Raw genomic sequence first — 24,272 nt, 5'->3', positions numbered from 1 at the left:
TGTAGTAAACAGCGAGTTAACAAGTGAACTGCCAAGTTTCAACCAAAATACCTAACTTGGAAAAAGAACCGCTCATATGTAGAACACAAGGATATACATATATATACAGGGTACAGTATGTGCGTATGTACGTATGTATGTGTGTGTGTGTGTTTCTCTATCTATCGATCTATCTTACACACACGCACACGCACGCGCACACACACACACTGTTCCAGTGTATATAGATATCTTTGTGTTCTGGGTACATTGGTACATGATTACTTTTTTTTTTTTTTTTTTTTTTACAGAAATACAATTTGAAATGTGCACAAAGGTGTAAACAGGTAAGACTTGCAAATTCCTTCCATGTAATGTCATTGCATTTATTTAGGGTTCAAATAACATAAAAAAAACGAAATGCTTTATCACATTACATTTTTACAAACCATGTATAGATTCTATTAAGTATTCCATCCCAACACAATTACCCAGACATCTTTACGGTGATACTTAGAAGGAGGGTGAATCAATGTAACCCATTTTCATGAAATGTTCTATTCCAATAAAACAGGCATTGACTTAGCAACAAGTTTATTTTCTCCAAATTACAAGAATGTGAAAAACAAAATAATAGAAAATCCCTCAAAGATTAAAGTTAACCTTTAGGAGTGAAAGGTATCTCTAAATGATGTCATCGTGTGGAAAGTTTCTACACTACGCACTAATTTAGAAAGGTGAAATGTTGAAATATTTATATAAAGAATATTGCACATTCAGTACACATTTATATAAAGAATATTGCACATTCAGTACACATTTATATAAAGAATATTGCACATTCAGTACACATGTTGTACTGGTTAAACAGCACATGTTTTATTCAGCTATTCTGGGTAGCAACTATTAATTTAGGTCTTTTTTTTATTTACAACAGGTGATGTGTCAATCACATTTAATACAACTATTCCATTCATTGCTATTCTTTTTCTGATGGCTGACGGCACGTCGGCTTACATTTCCTGTTCATATTTTGGCTGTCACTTTAAACCACGCCAAGGATGCGTGCAACCCACCAGCTGCAGGGCATGATGACTCTACATGCGGAACGGCATCCATGGTAGTTATAAGGCCAAGGGTAGTAGCCACCCAGAGGTTCGCAGATTCTCTGGCACTGAGTGTAACTTCTCCGACACTCAATGCAGCAGATACCTTGATGATCCAACATGGGGTCAAATGTCACACCGCCTTCTCCTTCCAGCTAGTAAAAAAAAATAGATACTTATGTTTTTAATGCTAGAAACAATATATTTTAAGTAACGGTCATATTTTAGAAGAACTCAATGTATCCAAAAGGCCCTATTAATAAAATTGGAGACTTTCAGTTTTAGGATAGCCTGGATCAGTACATTACAGTTATTTATTTGAAGAATAGAAGCAGATGCTAATGAAAGGCACCTAGTTTGAAATTATTTAAAATGTAATATGGAACCCAGCTAGGATGAACTGCTTACCTATCTGCGCAAAATCAGCAGTGTTCCCTCTAAGAACATTTCTTCTAACAGCTGGCTGCCATTATATTTACTGAAGTAGAAAAGCCAGCAGTTTTGTCAACAGATCTTTTCTCTAGTATTTTGTGTTGTATAGATTTTTAATATTGCACATTCAAATGCATCGCTCTTCTGCTGATACATAAATGTAACAACTCAAAGACTCCAAAGAAAGAGTAGCTTAGAAGATGATGGGGTGTACTGTTTGGCCACCCTTGCTCGATCCCAAAAGCTCACAACTGGACGTTACAGGTACTGCACAGTCTTTTTTCAGTAACAGCGAGTAAGGTCAAAGGTCTTCATTTTTTAGCAATAAAATTACATTATATAAAAATATATTAGAAGAACACTTTTGAGTTCTAAGGACTGGCTGACTGTATGTTTGCTAACTATTTATCAGAGCTGGGGGAGAAGCACTGATGGATATTTTCTTGTTCCCATGCACAGGTAACCATGCATGCTGGTATAGAGAGCGCACTATAGCTTAGAGGGCGGCTGCTGTGTTCATTTCTTCTATGGACCTGTCAGTACATTGTACGGTAGGTGGTGTAAGAACAATACTTCACTGGTAGAACTGACAGCATTCTCAAGGATTAGTGATAAGTAGACACTTTATGGGCATGACAAAGTGTGAGCAGCATTTAAACCTTTCAGTGCCGCAGGAACAAGTGATGTCATGTAATATACATTGCAGTTCGATAGCGCTTGATGGGTTAAACTGCCAGATGTTAAATTATACTAATTACAGTGATTAACGTGCTAAGCATTTTGCATACAGGTTTTGAAAAAAAAAAAAAAAACACAGATCTAGTTTGCATGTCTTTCAGCTGGCAATGTTGGTTTTAAAAAAAATCACAAGAAAAAACTTTAGACTATTTAAATCCCTTTTTAAGGTACGCTAGATTACGAAGATATTTCAATATATGAAAAGCAAAAGAAGCGTGTACGCATCAGAGAACTTACAATTTAAATTGCTGCTTCTTGAGAACATTGTACACCTTCAAAAGCAGCATTTCTATCTGAAGGTAAGAACAGTTATGGAAATTGGTTTCTACGTGGGCTTCATATAAAGTGTGTTGATGTTTGCGAATTGGGAGTTTTGTACAGTTTTTAGCACAAAAACGATTATGCAGGCAAGAAAAATAAAATGCTGGAGCAGCTCCCTCAGACAAATTCTATGGCTCAAGCAGGAATATTCATCCACCACAACTGTCACATTATGCATGACGGAGCCTGTAAAATGCTTATACGATGTCATTCAGTGCGCACTAACCACACAGATAGAGAAGGTGTCGGCCAGCGGTCACTGGCCCCACTGCTGGTATACAATATGACCTGTAATACTTTGTGATCAGATCGCAAAGCATGCTGGTTCAGACACACATGTAATACACACATGTGGTGCAAAGGGAGACTATAAAATATGCTTTTTTAAATGTCTGGCCAACTATAAATATTCCTTCTACCAGTGCAATATATACACAAGATTAAAAGAATATTACATACGGTCAGCATGGTGACATAGATATTTCCAGCTACAAGAAGAACATGTCTCCAAGTTGGACAGTGGAGATGAACAGATTTCTTGTGCCCCATGGTCTGTGAAGGAGTTACTATGATTCCTTTCCATTCCCTCACAACTTCCTGGCTCGCAGAATGCGTGGGATATGAAAATAAAGAGCCATGTCAATCTCTCAGCTCTTCACAGCCAAGTCTTCTACCCTTATGGAGCTGTGTGTTCTCAGACAATTTCATTTACATGTGCTTGTAAAACATAAAACGTTTGTGGATTTTATTACTTTTTTTTTTTTTAGGTAAGTTAAACTATTGTGGCGGGATACCGTATCTTTAAGGAACACTATAGCGTATAGTATGCCCTGTCCCTAACTTATTAGGTCCCCTGCTGGCTTGAAAGGGTTAAGAACCCTTTTTTCCTTACTTACCTGTTTCTAGTGCCAGAGTTCCTTGGTACTGGATAGGTCTCCTCCTCCCACAAAGTCACACCAATGGGGGAACTGTGCACGCATTAGAGCTTCCTCATAGAAAAGCATTGAATGAATGCCTTATTATTATTAGAATTGGAAGACGTTATACGTTCTCATGCAAAGCATGAAGACGCCAAATGTTGTTTCACTGAGTTAAAGGGACACTCCAGGCACCCAGACCACTTCTGCCCATTGGAGTGGTCTGGGTGCCAACTCTCACCACCCTTAATCCTGCAAGTGTAATTATTGCATTTTTTATAAACTGCAATAATTACCTTGCAGGGTTAAATCCTCCTCTAGTGGCAAGGAACTAAAGGAACTTCCGTGTTCTTAAAATTTGAAAAGTGTTATACGAGTCTGGACGTCCTCACGCTATGCACGAGGACCTCCAGCATCTCTGAAATCCCCATAGGAAAGCATTGAATAATGCTTACCTCAGGGGAGGTCTAATGTGCGCGCGCGGCCATTGCCGCGCGTAAGCATTACGTCTCCTCTGCCGACGTCAGCCGTGGGCCTGACCTAACGCCGAGGTTTTAACCCTTTTAGCAACATAGAATGGGGGGTGGGAGGGAGGGTACACTGCAGGGTCCTGCAGTGCCAGGAAAACGGATTTGTTTTCCTGGCACTAGAGAGTCCCTTTAAGTATGTTTGAGTCCAGGAAACGCCTCTACTGGCTGTCTGGAAGAAAGCTGCTAGAGGTTGTCTTAACCGTGCAATGGAAACATAAGATTTTCTCTGAAACGTCAATGTTTTAAACTGCAGGGGTACAAGGACAGTGCACCCAGACCACTTCAATGAGATGTGGTCCCTTTGTCCATTTCACGAAGGTGCAGTGGATAAGCCCCTCTGCATGTAACCTGCAATATTCTCTGAACAATTTGTATCCTGGAGATAATTAAATGCCAACGATTCAAGTAGTAACTCTTTCACCTGTGGGAGGGTGGATATTTTAAGATGTGTCTGTTTATTTAACTTATTAAAGTTAGGTTAAAAAGCAGATATATTAGCTTGGGGTCATTCTGCAAAAGGATTGTGTGATTTATTCACTCAACAGTGGGCTAACTCATGCAACTTGGTTGACCATTCAACAAAGTTATATTTTATAATATTAAACTATGTTGAGCAAGCAACTAACTAACACTAACTTACATGATACGGGTTCTCGGGGTTAAATGGTACTTCCTGCTCCGGAGCTGGCTGAGTCTGATTGGCTGCAGGTTTAGCACGTCGACTTCCTTGGCGGCGAGTGTTTCTTTCCTCTGCTGCAGCTTCAAATTGGTCCAAGTTAAGGTTGTTCTGAGCTTGTCTGGCTTTCCTTCCAACATCCCTTTTACCTCTTTGGTTTTCTACAAGATGAAAAAAAAAACACATTTGAATGTTTCATAAAACATACACCATACATCCCAACTTTGAACAAAAATCTCATCTTTTGTAGAAGCACAGAATTTTTATTGTATAGGACTACTTCACAGGGGCAATAATAGTGATATATCTTTAAAAAGGAGTTACCCTTAGGTCTTATTCTAAATTACTTCACATAAAATTTATGAAATATCAGTATTTACAATGTTTTCCCTTTTATTGTGTTTGTATGTTCCTCCTTTTTTTATTTTTTTTTTAGATTTACGAAAATAACTGCAGTACAGAAAAAATGGCAGTGGGGGTGAGATGGACGACGACATATAAATCTCATAAATATAGATACAAACCTCTTTAATAAAAGTCCCAACTCTTAACATGCTTTTAGTAACAGTCCATTGAGATTAATTATAATTTTCCTTACTGCAATCCCATTTATAAACATTGACCCCAGAAAATCATTTGAACTTTCAAATATTAACTTTCACCTCTTTTGGCACCTTTGTGTGTTAAATCTGTGGGGAAGATCCCTGTCCAAAATCTGTACAAATATAAATGTGATGGTACAGATTTCTGGAGCACCACTACTTGGTTCCTAGGTTCTAACGGAACAATCACCTAGGGGTGCCAGTGCCAAGTTAGCATTCTTCCTCCAAAGCCTTTTTCTTAATCCAGATATGTTTAATTCTATTTTACTCCTTCTGGTGCCTTTGTATAATCCAAGTGCGACGTGTGGGCTAGGTCTATTGGAGACTAATTTAGTGAAAAACATTATCAGCAATATTCACTAAAGTGAACTTTCAAATTTAAAGGGGCACTATAGTCACCAAAATACTACAGCGTAATGTACTTGTTCTACTGAGTATAGTCAGCCCCTGCAGGTATTTTGCTTTAAACACTGCCTTTTCAGAGAAAAGCAAGGGTTTGTGTTCCTGATCCTATAATGCTTTCATTTCAGCTAGACGGCAATTAGAATAGGAGTGTATGTATAGATATATTTAAACATACAGTCTTATCTGACAAATGAATTTCCTTGTAGATCAGGGGTAGGCAACCTACGGCACTAGTGCCATGCACGGCACTCGAGGTGTCTTTGCACGGCACTCAAGGCTGCTAGAGCCAAACACATTCTGGCCTATCAGGAGTCCAAGTAAAACTTCAGATATCTGCTAATACGAAGAGGTGGTGAAGGACAATCCTCAATTTATGCATTGTAGCACATAGAGGAAGTGATCTCAGATCATTTCCTCCCAGCACTTGTTAATGGGAATCCACACTGTAGTAGAGCAGCCCTCGACCGCCATCACAGCTCCTGTTCTTGACCTGTACCTGGCCAGCCTGGTCCCCACTGGAACAGAAATACACAGACATGCAGAATAACCCTCCCCTCATACAAATAATATGAACAGCCCACACACACACACGCAATCCCCACAAATGCAACACCACTAACAATCCACATACATGCACACAACTCCACATGCAGCCTCTCACATGCAATACCCAAAACAGCCCCCACACACTACCAAACACACAATTTGACATATCCATCCACACACAATTTCACAAGCAGCCCTCATACACAGCCCACATTCATATGTATCATACACGATACCATAAACTACTCCTGAACATATACAATATAATAGCTCATATACGCACAAATGCAACGATACAAAGCAATTACAGTAAAAATAACACAAGCAGAATATGGCAGCATACACACCTCAATTTAAAAAAAATAGGATCGGCACACAACGGGGCATCACAATCCTATATCGGCACAGTGCTGCTAAAAGGTTGCCTACCCCTGTTGTAGATAGTGAGCGCCCACAAGGACTTGCTCTTCACTAAGTGTCATTATGCCTTGATTATCTTATAAAGCTTTCATCAAAGCTTACATCAAAGAAAATGCATTTATTATTTTAAAAGTGTAAGTTCCTGGCACAGAAAAATTTATAACTTCCACTCCATTATTCTCAGCAAGTTAAACATAAACCACCATACCACATTCTGATGTGATTAACACTTTAATTAGTCATTATCTGACATTACTATATTTTGACTTGAAACTAAAACTATTTTATTTTAATTTTATATTATTAGACATATATAGGTGAATATGATCACTAACTATATAACAATGGTGCAAGAACTATCAATTTATAACAACTTGCATCCTGGGAAATAAAACATCATTAACCTCTTAGAGCACCAGAGGTGGGCCCCCAATACATAACTCTGGCACTAAAAGAATTGCCATCTCCTTCATGTGTTAAATAAGCTGGCGTGACTACGAAAAACTATTTTAATAATTTGTCTCAATCTTAATATAATACAACTTACAACATACTGCTGAGTCACAGTAACACATCACATTTTTATTAAAATCATAAAGAAGTTTATTTCACCTACACCCATCAAACACCTGAACACTATATTTAAAGCCAATTAGTTATCTTCAGAACTCTCTAAGTACTAGTAAATTGCAGATTCACTCCTACACACATCACGCCTATCATATGAATGCATAATATCTGTTAAAAAGAACATAATAGCTGATCCATGATAGTTAAATTAAACTAAAAGAATAACTGGAAATAGACACTTAAACACTAAATCTTTTTGTTTCTAAAATTACATAGTTATATAGGCTGTAAAGAGACATGCGTCCATCAAGTTCACGTCTGTTTTTGCTGTTGATCCATAAAGAAGGCAAAAACTTTTTTTTTTTTTTAAAAGCACTTTAACATTTTGTAAAAAACTAGGAAAAAATTCCTACTTGACCCATGAATGGCAGTCACATATCATTATTAATTAGGTCCCTGAATATTATGTTTTTACAAGTATTCCTCCAGTTGCAGATTAACCATCTGTACAGACTCTGATAAAACCACCTCTTCATGCAGAAAATCATCCTTATTGTTCTTATTATAAGAAGCCCTTTTCTTTACCTTTCTTCGTACAGTCAGAATAACATTGCAATAAATAGAATCCAAACGGATTCTATGCCAATTATGTTTTTTTTTTATAATTTTTTTATTTTAAATCATACATTTTCCTATTTATCCTAGCATCCTACGTTAACTGACCCACATCACAATAAAGATTTTTATATAAAATCATTATCCTCTTTCCTTTAGTACCTTTGATGAGAGAAAATATAGAGGTATCAACTGACCCCAAACCTGTATGATTATGTACCATGTCCTTGCCCACATTTGGGAAACATATAGGTTTCCACCAATCTACCACTGTATACATGTATTCCTGACTCTATAGTGTTAAAACCACCATTTAGGTGGTTTGCCCAACCCCTTATCCCCCTTAGAAGGGGTTAAAAACCATGTTATGGTGGTACAACACTCCAGTGAAGCTCTTTAGAATGCACAAAATAAGCACAGATGACTGTTGGAGGGTCTGCGGAACCAGAGGAACATATATACATATGTGGTGGGATTGCCCAATTATAAATAGATTCTGGAAATCGGTTGAAAACTTAGTGTGTAACGGATCGACGGGCACCCCGACTGGGTACCTCCGTTGAAGGACGCTTCCTTCGGACTCCAAGCACTGCAGCAAACACCACAACCACCGAACCGGAGAAGCATACGAATGCTCTCAAGCATATGAATGCTGTAAACAGCTGAACAGGAAAAGCATACAATCAGCTTACACTCCTGGCAATCAGCATACAATCCAATTCCCCGAATAACGAGACGACACTTCGTTTTGAGGTCAAGCAGAACTGACTGTACTGGCACATACAGCCTCTTTTATTCACAATCCACAAACATAGTACTGCCCACAGGGTTTTGAAATACAACCAATCAATCTGTACAATACACACAGACACTCCCACACAAAATCCTCCCCTCTGCCTGTTTTATGAGTACTGAACACAATGGGTAATATAATTATCACAGGCAGAGAAATACAGTTTTTACAAAATATTAATAACTTCCAAAATATACATGTCATTCACATAAAACATACATTTTCAGAATCAGCATGCTTGAAATGTACACATACTCAAAAATCAGGGCAATCGGTTCAGGGGTTAAAAAGTTAAGGGAAAGTCCTATTTGACCAAATGAAGCATGGCTTTTCTGCCCAAAACCAGTTCCACAAAGTCTTCTATCCTGGAGATAATTGGGAAGTAATCCAATTATCTCAAAGGACAGAGGCAAAACTCCATTAGCCACATGGTAGCAAAATGCAATAAAATACATAAAAATATATAACTGTGCAGCTATTGCATAAAACAGGTACATTCAACATATCCCCAGATAGCTTAGATCTGAGCGCACATTATGACTGAATGACGCTCAGATCACATACATACCGTACAATTGCCATGGAGCCAAAGTCTTTCACATAGTCTTTTGTTATGCGAATGGGCTCCATGGCATAGCAATCTGAGGTAACACTGCTCACATAAGGAAAGTACAGAATGACCCGGCTTTCGTGTCTTTGCAGGGGAAAATCAAGCATTTCAACATGGGGCCATAGTCACAGGGCAGGAGGCTGGCAATCAGTCTTCTCCAATGCCCAGTGGCGAGGCTGGTTCCGCCACATAGTGCAACAGATCTTCAATAGAAAACCACCTCTAGACCCTTGGGTATATCTGCTAAACAGACCTCTAGAGAGGTGGACCAGGAAGGAGCAGAAACTACTGCACAAGATCACATTAAGCGCACGCAGAGTGATAGCAACAGCGTGGCTGTTGCTGGAGGGACCGAACTTCACGAGAGTAATTTCCAAGATCAAGGATAGTAGACTGATGGATGATTTAACAGCTAGAGTGACAGGTACCACAGTAGTGTACCAAAGAACATGGGAACCCTGGGATAACAGCCCACTGGGATAGGGAGGCAAGCGAGAGGAGACCTGCATAGGGCTGGGAGGCAGGATGGACAACCGCTCCAGACAGAGACAACAAGAATGCAATGCGGGTACGGGTGTAGGAAGCCGGGTGCCCCTGTCCTCCTTCGCGCGTACCCACGCCCCCTCATCTCTTTCTAAGTGTCTATCCTTTCCTTTTCCTTTCCTTTCTTTTCTTCCTTTCCTTTCCTTCTCTCCCATGCTTTACATGGGACCATGCATACGCCGAGTATGAAAGGTCAACCTAAAAGGCTGGATAAGCATCATAGATATGGAACATAAGACAAAACAAGTGGAACAACGTTAGAAGTACCCGATGGTTATTGGTCCGTGTCATAATCAGTTTATTTCTCTTAAAAAACATAAAAAATCCTTGGTGGACAGTAGAATTGAGCAGAGTTAAAAGATATTGTGCTGAATTACTTAATGTGTAACAAAGTGAAAAAGTTTGATGTAACGGACCGTTTTGCTCACCAGAGGTTAAAAACCGTTTAGGCGATATTCCCCTTTCCAGATGCACAGGCAGCAACTGTAAGCACCAATCTCCCGAACTGCAAACTCTACGAATCCTGGAAACAGCCGAACAGGAAAACCATACGAAAGGGTTACACTCCTGGCAGTCAGCATAGAATCCAATTCCCCCAATAACGAGATGACACTTCGTTTTGAGGGTTAAGCAGAATCTGCCTGCACTGTCACATACAGGCTCTTTTATTCTTAATCCACAAACATAGTACAGCCCACAGGGTTTTACAGAACAACCAATCAATCCGTACAATACACACAGACACTCCCACACAAAATCCTCCCCTCTGCCTGTGATATGATTACTGAACACAATGGGTAATCTCATTATCACAGGCAGAGGAATACAGTTTTTACACAATATTCATAACTTTGAAAGTATGCATCACATTCACATCAATCGGCATACTCCAAATACAAACATATGTCAAAATCATCCAAATTGGTCCAGTGGTTCAAAAGATAGATCAAAGTCCTTTGTGACCAAATGAAGCATGGCTTTTCTGCCCAAAACCAGTTCCACAGAGTCTTCTATCCTGGAGATAATTGAGAAGTAATCCAATTATCTCCAAGTACAGAGGCAAAACTCCATTAAGCACATGGCAGTAAAAAGACAGTAAAATACAATAAAATACACAAGGTTACATTTATACATAACATACAGACATTCTACCTATCCCCAGATAGCTTAGATCTGAGCGCACGTTATTACCGGATGGCGCTCAGATCACATACATAAAGTTCAATCGCCATGGAGCCAAAGTCTTTCATACAGTCTTTCAGTATACGGCTGGGCTCCATGGCATAGCTATCTGGGGTAGCATGGCTTTAACAGTCCGCAGAAAGGCACAAACCAGCCTTTCTGCAGGGAAAAAGAACAGGGGCCATAGTCTAAAGGGAGCAGGCAAGCAACCAGGCTTCTCCAGTGCACAGTGGCGAGGTTGGTTTCGCCACATTTGATATTCAAAATAGGCTTTTGCACAAGCCGACATGCTAAAACATTTGTCTTACTGTTTCTGCCAAGATGAAAAAAAAAAGAATTAAAAAAAAAAAGAAGGGATTACAACTCACCTTATTTCCAGTGCTGACCCCGCCCCCGATCTGCCTCCTTGGCGATATCATCAAAATGTAAGAATTTTTGCCAATCCAATTATTTTCCATAGGGAAAGCACTGGATTGGCTGAAATTGTCAAGGAGGTGGATAAGGGGCGGGGCCAAATGCTGTCAATGCATCTCTATGAGGAAAATGATCTGCATGGAGACGCTGAACAGCAGTGCTGCCTACTGTGCAGCACTGCTCCAGGAAGCATCTCCAGTGGCCATCTGAGGAGTGGCCGTAGGAGGTATCCCTAGGGGCAATGTAAACACTGCCTTTTCTCTGAAAAGACAGTGTTTGCATGAAAATGCCTGAAGGGAACGATTATACTCACCAAAACAACTACATTAAGCTGTAGTTGTTCTGCTGACTATAGTGGAGGGCAGCTATTGTTTTCAGATCTTTACTTAAATTAGAACCTATCATGACAGATATAGGTTCGCAGTTTTCTAACCATCTTGCATGACTCATGCTATACAATTAAGGGTTTCTTCCCTTAAAGGGACATGGTAGGCACCCAGACCGCTTAGGCTCATTGAAGTGGTCTGGGTGAAATGCCCCATGTCCATTAACCCTAATAATTACCTCCGAGGGTTAACTCTTCCTCTAGTGGCTGTCACTACCGGGAATTCTGTAATCGAAATGGAATTTGGTCCGTTATATGACGCTGGACATGAGGACCTCCTGCGTCATGATTTTCCCCCAGAGGACAGTGTAGCAAACTCACCCTTTAACAGAGGTTGCCATGAGCTTTTGGAGGGGGCTGCTTGCCCGCCTCCTGCCCTGTGATTATGGTCCCTGGGAGATTTGGCCCTTCAAGTGCAACATTTGGGCATACTGTATTTTATTATGCTGCCCCTGGCCCTTTAAGCAGCATATGGAATTCTATTGGACTGTGTATGTCCCTTTAAGACTATGGCCCTCTCATCAGCCCATGCTAAACTTAAACCCCATGGTAATTTGACTGTGTTCGTGGCATCTGAGCGCTGTTTGGATATATTGAGCGCTCAGATCCAAGCCATCTGGGGGTTCTGTTCAGTATGATAGGAGTTATGTATTTTTGCGTCTTTTGCCAACATGTGCTCAATGGAGTCTGCCTTTATCCCTGGATATAATTGGATTACCTCTCCATTGTCTCCAGAATAGAGGACTCTTGTGAAACTGGTTTGGGCCGGAAAGCCATGCTGGCAGTGGGCTTTAAAAATACTTTTGCTAACTTTTGAACCCCTGGTCTGATTCGTGCCATTTTTTTAATATGTTGTTCCCCTGAATGGATTGATTGTGAATATATACTTATGTGAATGTAATGTATAGTTTTAAAGTTATAGTATATTTGTAAAAACTGTATTTCTCTGCTTGTGATAATTACATTTTCCATTGTGTAAGATAATTGTATCACAGGCAGAGGGAAGGACTTTACTGTGGGTTGTAACTGTTACTTTATTGGTTATTTTATACCTCCCTGTGGGCGGTCCTGTATGTGCAAGAACGTAATAAAAACCAGGCTGGGTGTGCCAGCACAGTCAGTTCTTCTTCACCCTCAATTTGAAGTGTCGTCTCTTATTGGGGGAATCTGCTACAAGGGATTGCTATGCTCTACATATTCCCTTGCTGTAATCACTACTAAGCTCTTGTAAGAGCTTGTTCCTGCTTCACTATCTTGGAGGAGAGGTTTACCAACTGGAGCCTGGTCGTAGGTCCAGGGTGGGCAGGAGACGGCGAGACCCCAACCAAGCTGTGGCGGTTCGTGGGGTCTGCAGTGCTTATGGTGTCTGGTGGAGTGCTTGTAGCCCTCGGGAAGCACTAGGAGCATCCTTCAACGGAGGTACCCAGTCGGGGTGCCCGTCGATCCGTTACATTGGTGGCAAGCGGTGGGATGGCGTCCTAGTGCGAGGAGCAGCACCTTGGAGACACCCGTATTGGTATGGTATGAGAGCATATTGAGGGCAACGCTTGTCTCCGAACAGCGTCCCCACCAGCAGTCATGTTCTATCGATATGAAGGCGTAGATTTTGCTACTGAGGTACTGAGGAGAATAGCCAAATATGGCCCGAATCCCCCGGAGGAGATTATTGATGCAGCTGCGCAGCAACTGCTTAAAGAGAACCAGAGGTCACGTGATCTCGAGCACGACTTCATACTGTTAATGGTGAGACATGGTGAAGGAGATGAGGTAGCCGGTATCCTCCTCCAACACAAACCAGAGAAACCCAAAGTAGAGGACTGCATAGAGTGGTACTGGAAAGGCCCCCAGCAGGCAGGTGGAGATGGGACCGAGGTCTCTCTACCGGCCCTACAGGGAGAGGAGACGGTCAGTCTCTCTCCCCAGCGGCAGAATATATTGCAAGGAGAGGAGAGTGTCGGCCTCCCTCCCCAGCGGCAGAGTGTGTTAATAGGAGAGGAGACAGTCGGTCTTACTCTCCCACAGCTGCCGGAGTACCAAGAGAAGGGGATAAGTGATAGCCTTCCTCCACAGCCCTGTCCCAACCCAGTACTGGGGGTAGTGGGTGAAGTTTTAAACCCCACTGACCCCTCCCCAGCTGAAGAGCTGGCAACTGGGCAGAGCGCCGCCGGCCTCTGCCCTTCCTTTTCCCCTTGTGCAGAGCCTGACTTTCTGCAGGCTACCCCAGCAGAAGAGCTGGCAACTGGGGAGAGCGCCGCTGGCCTCTGCCCATTTAGCATGATTTATGCAGATTGGACCGAGGTCTCTGTACCAACCCTACAGGGATGCTGGGCAGTCGGCCCAGACCCCCTACTACAGCTGGAAGTATGTATGGGAGAGGAGCTTGTTTCCCCCTCTCCCCAACGGCAGTTTGACATACCCAGGGGAGACAGTAAGCCCCACAACCGTGCAGATGGGACCCTGGTCTCTGCACTTACAGCACAGGGGGTAGGGGTGGTCAGTCCTGTCCCCCAGCAACAGGGCTGTTTAGCCAAAGGGGAGACAGTCTGTCTCTCCCCACAGCAGCATGGTGGTTTGTCCAAAGGGGAGACAATCGGTCTCCACCTCCAGCAGCCGAGCTGTGTATCCAAAGGGGAGACAGTCAGTCTCCCCCTCCGACAACCAGGCTCCAACCAGGCTACTTCCGTGGTAGCACTGGCGCCAGGGCAGAGTACCGCTGGTCTCTACCCACTCAGCAACCCACCAAGGAAGCCTACCAGTACCCTGCACAGCCATGGGGAGACACCTGGGCATGGACAAGTTTCTCCCTTACTCAGGTGTTGTAACCAAGTGTTGTGGGGGGGGGGGGGGGGGCTGCACTGCTGATTGTGTTTTGTGGGTGGGTTGCTGGACTAACAAGGGCACTAACCGAAAAAAGGTCAGATACCCTGTTAGTCTGTTTGGAAAAGGGGAGAAATGTAGCAAACTCACCCCTTTAACAGAGGTTGCCATGAGCTTTTAGAGGGGGCTGCTTGCCCACCTCTTGCCCTGTGATTATGGTCCCTGGGAGATTTGGCCCTTCAAGTGCAACATTTGGGCATACTGTATTTTATTATGCTGCCACTGGCCCTTTAAGCAGCATATGGAGTTCTATTGGACTGTGTATGTCCCTTTAAGACTATGGCCCTCTCATCAGCCCATGCTAAACTTAAACCCCATGGTAATTTGACTGTGTTCGTGGCATCTGAGCGCAGTTCGGATATATTGAGCGCTCAGATCCAAGCCATCCGGGGATGGGTTAAATGTGGGGGTTCTGTTCAGTATGATAAGAGTTATGTATTTTTGCGTCTTTTTGTGTCTTTTGCTAACATGTGCTCAATGGAGTCTGCCTTTATACCTGGATATAATTGGATTACCTCTCCATTGTCTCCAGAATAGAGGACTCTTGTGAAACTGGTTTGGGCCGGAAAGCCATGCTGGCAGTGGGTTTTAAAAATACTTTTGCTAACTTTTGAACCCCTGGTCTGATTCTTGCCATTTTTTTAATATGTTGTTCCCCTGAATGGATTGATTGTGAATATGTAATTTTTATGTGAATGTAATGTATAGTTTTAAAGTTATAGTATATTTGTAAAAACTGTATTTCTCTGCTTGTGATAATTACATTTCCCATTGTGTAAGATAATTGTATCACAGGCAGAGGGAAGGACTTTACTGTGGGTTGTAACTGTTACTTTATTGGTTATTTTATACCTCCCTGTGGGCAGTCCTGTATGTGCAAGACCGTAATAAAAACCAGGCTGGGTGTGCCAGCACAGTCAGTTCTTCTTCACCCTCAATTTGAAGTGTCGTCTCTTATTGGGGGAATCTGCTACAAGGGATTGCTATGCTCTGCATATTCCCTTGCTGTAATCACTACTAAGCTCTTGTTCCTGCTTCACTATCTTGGAGGAGAGATTTACCCCTTGGAGCCTGGTCGTAGGTCCAGGGTGGGCAGGAGACGGCGAGACCCCAACCAAGCTGCGGCAGTTCGTGGGGTCTGCAGTGCTTATGGTGTCTGGTGGAGTGCTTGTAGCCCTCGGGAAGCACTAGGAGCTTCCTTCAACGGAGGTACCCAGTCGGGGTGCCCGTCGATCCGTTACAGACAGCATTGAATAATGCTTTCCTATGGGGAAATCCTAATGCAGGCGCGGCCAACGTGCCGGCTGACGTTGGCGGTGTGTGGGCAGGGCCTGACCCAGTGCCGAGGGACATCAGGACTGGATTAAGGTAAGTGACTGTAGGGGTTTTAACCCCTTCAGCACCGCGGTATGGTGGGCGCAAGGTAGAAGGGCACTGCAGGAGCCCATTGTGCCAGGAAAACGGATTTGTTTTCCTGGCACTATAGAATTCCTTTAATACGATTAAAAGCTCATATTTTAATTTATTTTCATTACCCCTGTCACCTACTAAGAGCATCAATTATGTTTACAGTTAGCGTAACATTTGCAGTGAGACGCACCCCCTCCAACATACCCCTTTTTGAGAAGCACAGGCTTATAAAAAAATGTTTAAAAGTTCCAAACACTGTGTAAATTAAAAATATCTGTTCTCCCTCTCAATACATCAGTGTGCTGCTGCTCTTGAGTGCCTGTCCCACCTCCCTACTTCCCCTTTTAGGAATTGCTTTCCCTTTGGCAGAAGGCACAGCCTTCCTATCTCTGTGCCAGTTGGCACAGACTGAATTGAGCAGGAGGAGGAGCAAAGGGCTTGGTTTTAACCTCTTATTTTAGAGAAATCTAGAAACTGGATAGCAATTCTGCTAGCATAATATATAGCTGAAATTTGATTGTCATTTAAGATTAAGTTGTATTTGTCATGACCGGTATCCTTTAAGCAGACCTGTCATGCTTTTTTTCCTTTTATTTCCTGATGCCCCCTTTATCTTTATGATTATACTCCATGCCAACCCCCCACTCAGTTTTTATTTTTGGGTGCTGCTATTATATCCTCCTTTGCCCATGAAGCATATAATTTGCCCTTTTGTTGGATGCATTGTACTGATGGATTGTGGGTAAATTGATTGGCAAATGAAAAATCTTTGCTTAAGCATCATTTGTTGTCAAGTTGATTGCTGTCCACAAGGAAAAGCAGTCCTTACATTTCTTAATGTATTTTATGAAAACTAGGGATTCAGACACATTGAGCTGTATAACGGCAGATCAGATAAACTTTATTTTTGGTGACCGAACTGCTTTAAGAACTGGGGACAATATGTATTTTATGCTTTTTTCCCAAGATAAGACTATTTGTAATTGCTTCTGGATAGAACAGGGGGTGGGGAAGGGGGTGAAGCTTAAAGATTTTCTTTTAGGGGTTAAGGAAATGAATTGGCTCCTGATAGGTCACATTTATTGTCTGTTTAAAGAGGTTACAAATGTTACGGAGTTTCCTGTATCAAAGTAATGGCAATTTTTATGAAATACAATGATGTCATATTCAATAATGTAACCGGTGGCAAGAACATGCAGCATTATTTGGAAGATAATATGTGAAACACTTAGTCTGCCTAGGCAAAACATTAAAATGTACCTGTCACACTCTATTCCTATAATTTGGAGAGATTTTAATATAATACCACTCACGACATACTGCAAGCACTTTCATTTAGTCACAGTAACACATCACAGTTTTTTTCTATCAGAAGTTTATTTCACCTACACCCATCAAACACCTGAACATTCTATTCAATGCCAATTAATTATCTACAGAATCCCAAGTACTAGTAAATTGCACATTCACTCCTACACACATCACGGCGAGCCGCCCACACTACAAGTCTATTGCATGGATGCAAAATATCTGATACATAAATGTTAAAGGACCACTATAGTGCCAGGAAAACAAACTCGTTTTCCTGGCACTATAGGGTCTTTGGGTCCCCCCCACCCTCAGGGTCCCACTCTCGCGGGGCTGAAGGGGGAGGAAGGGGTTAATCACTTACCTTTCTCCAGCGTCGGGCTCCTTCGGTGTTGGGGAAATCTCCTCCCTCTTCCGACATCAGCGCGCATTCAATCAGTCCATAGGTAAGCATTTCTTAATGCTTTCCTATGGACAGCAGCATCTTCTCACTGTGAAAATCAGCGTGGAAGCGCCTCTAGCGGCTGTCAATGAAAGCTACTAGAGGCTGGATTAACCCTACTGTAAACATAGCAGTTTCTCTGATATTTACAGCTGCAGGGTTAACCCTAGATGGACCTGTCACCCAGACCACTTCATTGAGCTGAAGTGGTCTGGGTGCCTATAGTGGTCCTTTAAATTAAACTCCAAGAATATCTGTATACAGCCACTTAAACACTAAATCATTTTACTTCTACATGTGTTCTATGATAATCAATATCACATTGCAATAAATCTAATCAACCCAAATTATGGTATTTATTTTTTGAGAAATAAATGCCTGGTTACTCTGAGAATATTAAAGGGAAACTATAGGCATACAGACCACATCAGTTCATTACAGTGCTCTGGGTGCAGTGTCCCAGTTTTTAAGAAACTGCAATAATTTCATTCATTTCATGTATAGATGAACGCATGAGGCATAGACAAAATACCAGAGATAGAACCCATTTTATTACACTGGCCACTCCTTTTCAGAACATTGATTCTATGGCTTTAGCACTTCCCACACCAATGCAATTAGGGGTTACTTGCCTAACTGAAGCAGAGAAACAATACAGGAGAAGATAAGGGCTTTGTTCTTATTGTGGGCAACGAGGCCATCTTTACTTGAACTGCCCTACCAGGCTGGGAAACGCTTGCACCTAAGTTCCTTTGGAGGACATGTCTTGGGTGTTTCTATCATGTCCTCCATATCACAAACGAAAGAACACAGGCTTCTCATTCCCATGTCCTTATCCTGGGAGAAGAGATCCATAAAAACAGTGGATTTAATAGATTCAGGAGCAGCAGAGAGTTTCATAGATCAGGTCTTTGCTGATAGCAATTTTATTCCCTACAGGTTAAGAGCTACACCTTTGGCCGTTGAGGCTACAGATGGTAGACCACTGTCGGAGCCTGTGATTTCCCATGAAACAATATCTGTTAAATTAACCATTTGTATCTTACACAAGGAAATCGCCTTACTGCAATTGATCTCCTCTCCAGCCTTTCCAGTCGTCTTAAGGGTTTTCATGGTTGAACAAACATAACCCCATTAGTTACTGGGATAAAGGAGATATTGTATCATGGAGCCAAGGATGTACTCAGGGATGTTTACAGAGAATAGAAACATAGAATGTGATGACAGATAAGAACCATTCGGCCCATCTAGAATCAAACCAGTTCTTTTGGTAAACATACCTACTATGTCTCCTCTGTCAACAGAGATACCCCCTCAATATCTAGAACTTAAAGCAGTTTTTGACAAAAGAAAAGCCAATGCTTTACCTCCACATAGTTCTTATGACTGCACTATCAACCTTTCACCAGGTACCATATTTCCTCTATCCACTAAAGATAACATAGTGTTAGAGGAATACATAAAAGAAAATTTAACAAAAGGGTTTATCAGAAGGTCTTCTTCTCCTGCTAGAGCTGGATTCTTCTTTGCATCTAAAAAAGAAGGTGATCTTAGACCTTGCATTGACTACAGGGGGTTAAACAAGATAACTATTAGAAATGCATACCCCATTCCTCTGGGTTAGAATCCGTGAGGGAGATGAATGGAAAACAGACTTCAATTCTGTTTGACCAATCTCGGATAAGTTTTCTAGGGTATGTCATCTCTAATGATGGTTTTATGATGGACCCTGTTAAGCTTAAATCAATTTTACAATGGCCTTTACCAAGGGGACTTAAAGCTATACAACGCTTTGTTGGGTTTTCCAATTACTATAGGCACTTCATTAAGGGGTTTTTGACCATAGTAGCACCTATAACAAACATGACCAGGAAAGGTGCTAATATCAAGACTTGGTCATCCTGTGCTTTATCTGCTTTTGAAACCCTTAAGAACGCTTTTGCTTCTGCCCCTTCTGTATTACGCTGAATTTCTCATCAGCTTATCATCCTCAATCAAACAGAGCAGCTGAGCGTACTAATCAAAAATGTTTACAATATCTACGATGTTTTGTTTCCGAACATCAGGATGATTGGGTTGGTCTGATGCCTTGGGCTGAGTTTGCACATAACAACGTATGTGATTTAACGCGAAACAGACCCTTTTTCATGAAGTATTGTTTTCATCCTACCGTTCTACCTTCTGTATCGCCTTCACAAGGTAACCTGAGAACATTATGGGATCAGACTCAACAAATGCTTACACAGAGCTCTGTACAGTTAAAAAAAACATGCAGATAAACGTAGAAGCGCTGCTCCTGTTCATCAACTGGGTGATACGGTATGGTTAAGTACGAAACACATAAGATTGAAGGTTCCATCCATGACGTTTGCTCCTCACTATGTGGGGCCTTACAAGCTCTTCCCTCTACTTTGCGTATTCCTAATTCCTTTCATGTCTCATTATGAAGCCTCTAACCTGTAACAGATATACCACCTTTCTTCTCCTCCTTCCTCCAACCTGGTTGGATGGGGGACACTCCTCACATTCCCTCCTCTCATCTCGGCCATTCAGGCACCGTCCGCAGTAGCTGTGCCCCTTTTTATGACGTGGGGCATTATCGCTGATGTCATGACATCGATGACGTCACGGCCCGCTGAAGCGTTCGAATTCAGACGTTTTGGGGGCATGGCCATCATTTAAAGAGCCAATGAATCATTGTGGTTCTAGCTTAATTTTTCCTATAGTGCATACTCTGGTTTGGTTTATTGGTATTTGACTTGGCTCTGATTTTGATCATTCTGTGTTCTCCTTCCCTTTGACTCAGCTTGTTTATTTGCTTACCTGTTTTCTGGCTCCCTCGACCTCGGCTTGTCCCTGACTATTCTCTATCCTTTCCTACGTTAGTCCGTCAATTCTAAGGCCCGGTATACGTTCTCCTATTTTGCATTCTGCGTATTGGATGCCTGTGTCGTTACTGACAGATGTCCAGCGTCACCCAAAACCCCATTATACATGCTTTCCTATGGGTGAATCCCTAATGCGAGTATGGCAATTACTGGTCACATGCAATAGTTTTACCCGATGATGTTGGCGGGAGGAGGGGTGGACGCGATGCCCAAGCCAGAGCCAAGACACGTTGGTGCTGGACTCAGCTAAGTGTCAGAAGGCATTTTTAACCCCTTCAGCACAGTGCGTGGCAGGTCACCAGATAGGGGGGCACTATAGGGAGCTATCGTGCCAGGAAAACAACTTTGTTTTCCTGGCACTATAGTTTCCCTTTAAGTGTATTCTTATTGAACACAGTAATAATGCATTAGCCATTCCATGTATTGAAATATGTGGATAGTAAAAGTTAAGTTCTCATTTTATATATATATATATATTTTATTTTTTTTGGTGCTAAACCTTACATATTTTAATATTTATTCCAGAATCCCAAGCAAAATGACGCAGGTATGTAATAAACATCTCCTATTTTGAATGTTTATCCTATTTCCACTCATTATGCTCTGCAGGTGACTTGTAACCTGTATGATTACCTACCATGTCTTTGTCCATAGTTGAGAAGCAGACTGCCTCTCACCAATCTACCCCTGTTTATTAGGGGTTATGGGAATCATTGTTTTTAAGGGTGATTGCCATTGTTTTCCCCTTTACTTTAAAGTGGTCATTATGCCTTTTTTTATCTTTTTTATTATACCCCCTTCATGCCACTTGGTTTTTATGGTATTCTTTTGTCTTTGTACAAATGTATTGTGTCTTCTTCATGCCAATTGGTTTTTATTTTTATTTTTTGTCCTTGTTCATATTTATTATCTTTTCTTCATGGTTTTGGGGAGTTTTCACTTTGTTCTACTTTGCTCATGACATTGCCTAATTTCGTTAACCTGACTGTTATCCACAGGGAATAGTAGTCCCTGCATTTCCCTGTATTTTATGAAAACTAGAGTGATCAGAAAATATATATTGTAAGAGATTCAGACACAGGGGACTGTATAGAACCAGATCAGAAAAACGTTTGGTGAAAGAACTGCTTTAAGAACTGGGGACACCGTTTCATTTATTTGACAAGGTAAGACAATTTGGGGTTAATACTGTGAACCCACAGAAGTTTAAATATAAATAAATATAAGAATAAATATATATATGTTGGATGACTGACGAGTAACTGAAACAGATCCTTCCATTAGCTCCACCCATTGTCAGGTTTTGTCAACTTGATTGCTATAAATATGGAAAATTAATCATTAATCGCTCTATTTTTTATGTAAATTATAAAAACTAGAGCACTTAGGAAAAATACTAAAAGAGATTCAGACTTAGGGAGCTATTTAGAAGCAAATAGATCAGGTTTATTTTTGGTGACAAAGTCGATTTAAAAACTGTGGACAATTATTTTTCTCTTTTCCTAAGATAGGACAATTTGTGGCTCCTTCTGCATATATGGGGTCAAACAGGCCCCCCCAGTGAGATTAAAGAATTGTAAATATAAGAAAAGGGAATAGATTGACTTTTGACAGGTCTTCAAACATATTCATTGTCTCTGTAAAGAGGTTAAAACATTTAATAATATTTCTAGTGTCAAAGAGTGGCAATTTTCATGAAATACAATCCTGTCATATTCAATAATGTAACCGAAGGCAAGAACATGCAGCATTGTTTGGGAGATAATGTGTGAAACACTTAGTCTGCCTAGGCAAAACATTAAAATGTACCTGTCGCACAAAATGACATGGCTTCACATAACAAATAATAAAATGTAATCTATACATTGTGTTAGCCAAATTATAGCACAGGAACAGATGGCAATTTATTTAGGCTTTAGCGTTTACTATAAAGATTATAAAAATTGATATTAACTGAGAAATTTTGTAAGAGAACTCCAATAAGCAAAATATCTTGTTGGGGTGTTAATGACTAATGATGTTGTTATTGTTGCTGTTTGGGATAGGAGGCTTTGTTGATTAGAAATATATGCTAATCACGTTGTGGACTAGCTATATTAGTTTATGGGATCCTAATGTTACTGTGCTCTAACACAGTGTTCACGGTGGTGCCTTGATGTGTTTTCCATCGCTCTTTGGATGTAAGGTTACAGTATATGCCCAGCTCAATCTGCACTGTGATTACATACTCTATTTTAAGCAGATGTACCCTTAAAATGTACTTTAATGAATGTGTCACCGTTGTAGCAGTACTATTGTGATGCTTGACATTTTTTTCTAATTTAAACATTTTATAGAGTCTTTCAGGAGATGTAATTCTGTTCACGCAAAGCATCCCACACAGCCTCTGTGGAGAATATCCTCTAAAGAACACCCCGCAGTGTTTGTTCACACAGTGATCGGATTCAAATTCATCCCTGGTGGAATAAGTCTTTATCCAGGGGTTTTAAATCTTCAGAAAATATGTTGTGACTTCTCCATTTTTACTCTATGCCAAATCTTGACATTTAAGGATTTCATTTAGCACAGTAAGAATTTATTTTGAATTATTTTCATGTTCTCCAACAGACTTAATTTAAGAATCAGGAGTTGTATTCCAGAATATTTGGAGTGCCAAAGGTTTCCTTCCACTAACCTAAATTATGATGACGTTCAGCCATACTATGGAGCATCAAACCACAACAGCATGTAGCCATCATCACATCAGTATTTGAGGATATCCACAAATTGATGATTACAAACTTGATGAATCTCAACACTGAAAATACTGAACTTTTTTTTATCATCAGAGCACACTCACAGCCAGCCTTCCCACATTATTATCAGTATTTACATATCTCCAACATATTCAGTAGTGCTGTACAATTCTAGAAAGGGAATATTTAGGAGTAGGCTGATATACATCATTAGGTAATTCCCCTGGCATAGTGGTCTTGATGTGGAATTATTAAAAATCTTTATTGTACTTGTATTGAATTATTGTACTAACTCCATTTTACCTTTATACTGTGACTTCATCCTCCATTTTGTCCTCATAACCTGACTTCTTCAATCCTCCATTTTGTCCTCATGACTTAACTTGTTCATTTTAAAACTACATTACGTGACTGAACTTCTCAACCCAATTAATACAGTAGACAAAGACCGTGTTTCCTTCAAGGACAAGTACCAGGAGGTGCTGGCTACTCCCTAAGACTTGCTGGCTACTCCTTAAGAGCTTGTAAGATAGTATAGTTTGAAGGCCACAGAACACAGTAGTAATGAAATGTTCTATTCATAAGAGACCTTGCACCTGGACATAAAGCCTGATATCACTGACCGTGTAAAATGACGCTTAGGACCCCCTTGTCCCCCACCCGTGTCCAGAATAATCCCACCTCTGATGGGTGGGCACGGGACTAACTTCTTAATTTTACTAACCAATAGGTAAGACACTAACTCCGTCACTTAACAATTAATCCAATTGATGATGTTTATTTGCTGATATTCTAATAATCAATGATGACGCAAAATGCCTCTTAAAA

The 24,272-nt window shown here is 41.0% G+C and overlaps 1 protein-coding gene across 1 annotated transcript in view; it reads right to left on the bottom strand.

The window, feature by feature from the left end:
- Positions 1 to 803: 803 nt before the first annotated feature.
- CNMD (chondromodulin) overlaps positions 804 to 24,272 on the bottom strand; it is a 90,525-nt gene continuing 67,056 nt past the window's right edge. The window contains exons 6-7 of the mRNA XM_063425962.1: positions 4,664 to 4,860; positions 804 to 1,240 (exon numbers count right to left, since the gene is read on the bottom strand). Of these exons, the coding sequence (XP_063282032.1) occupies positions 1,025 to 1,240; positions 4,664 to 4,860 (413 nt within the window). The 3' untranslated portion in view covers positions 804 to 1,024. The remainder of the gene's footprint in view (positions 1,241 to 4,663; positions 4,861 to 24,272) is intronic.

Source organism: Pelobates fuscus, chromosome 1 (assembly GCF_036172605.1).
Source record: "Pelobates fuscus isolate aPelFus1 chromosome 1, aPelFus1.pri, whole genome shotgun sequence".
Taxonomy (NCBI): Eukaryota; Metazoa; Chordata; class Amphibia; order Anura; family Pelobatidae; genus Pelobates; species Pelobates fuscus.
This window is presented reverse-complemented; position numbering and strand designations above follow the sequence as displayed.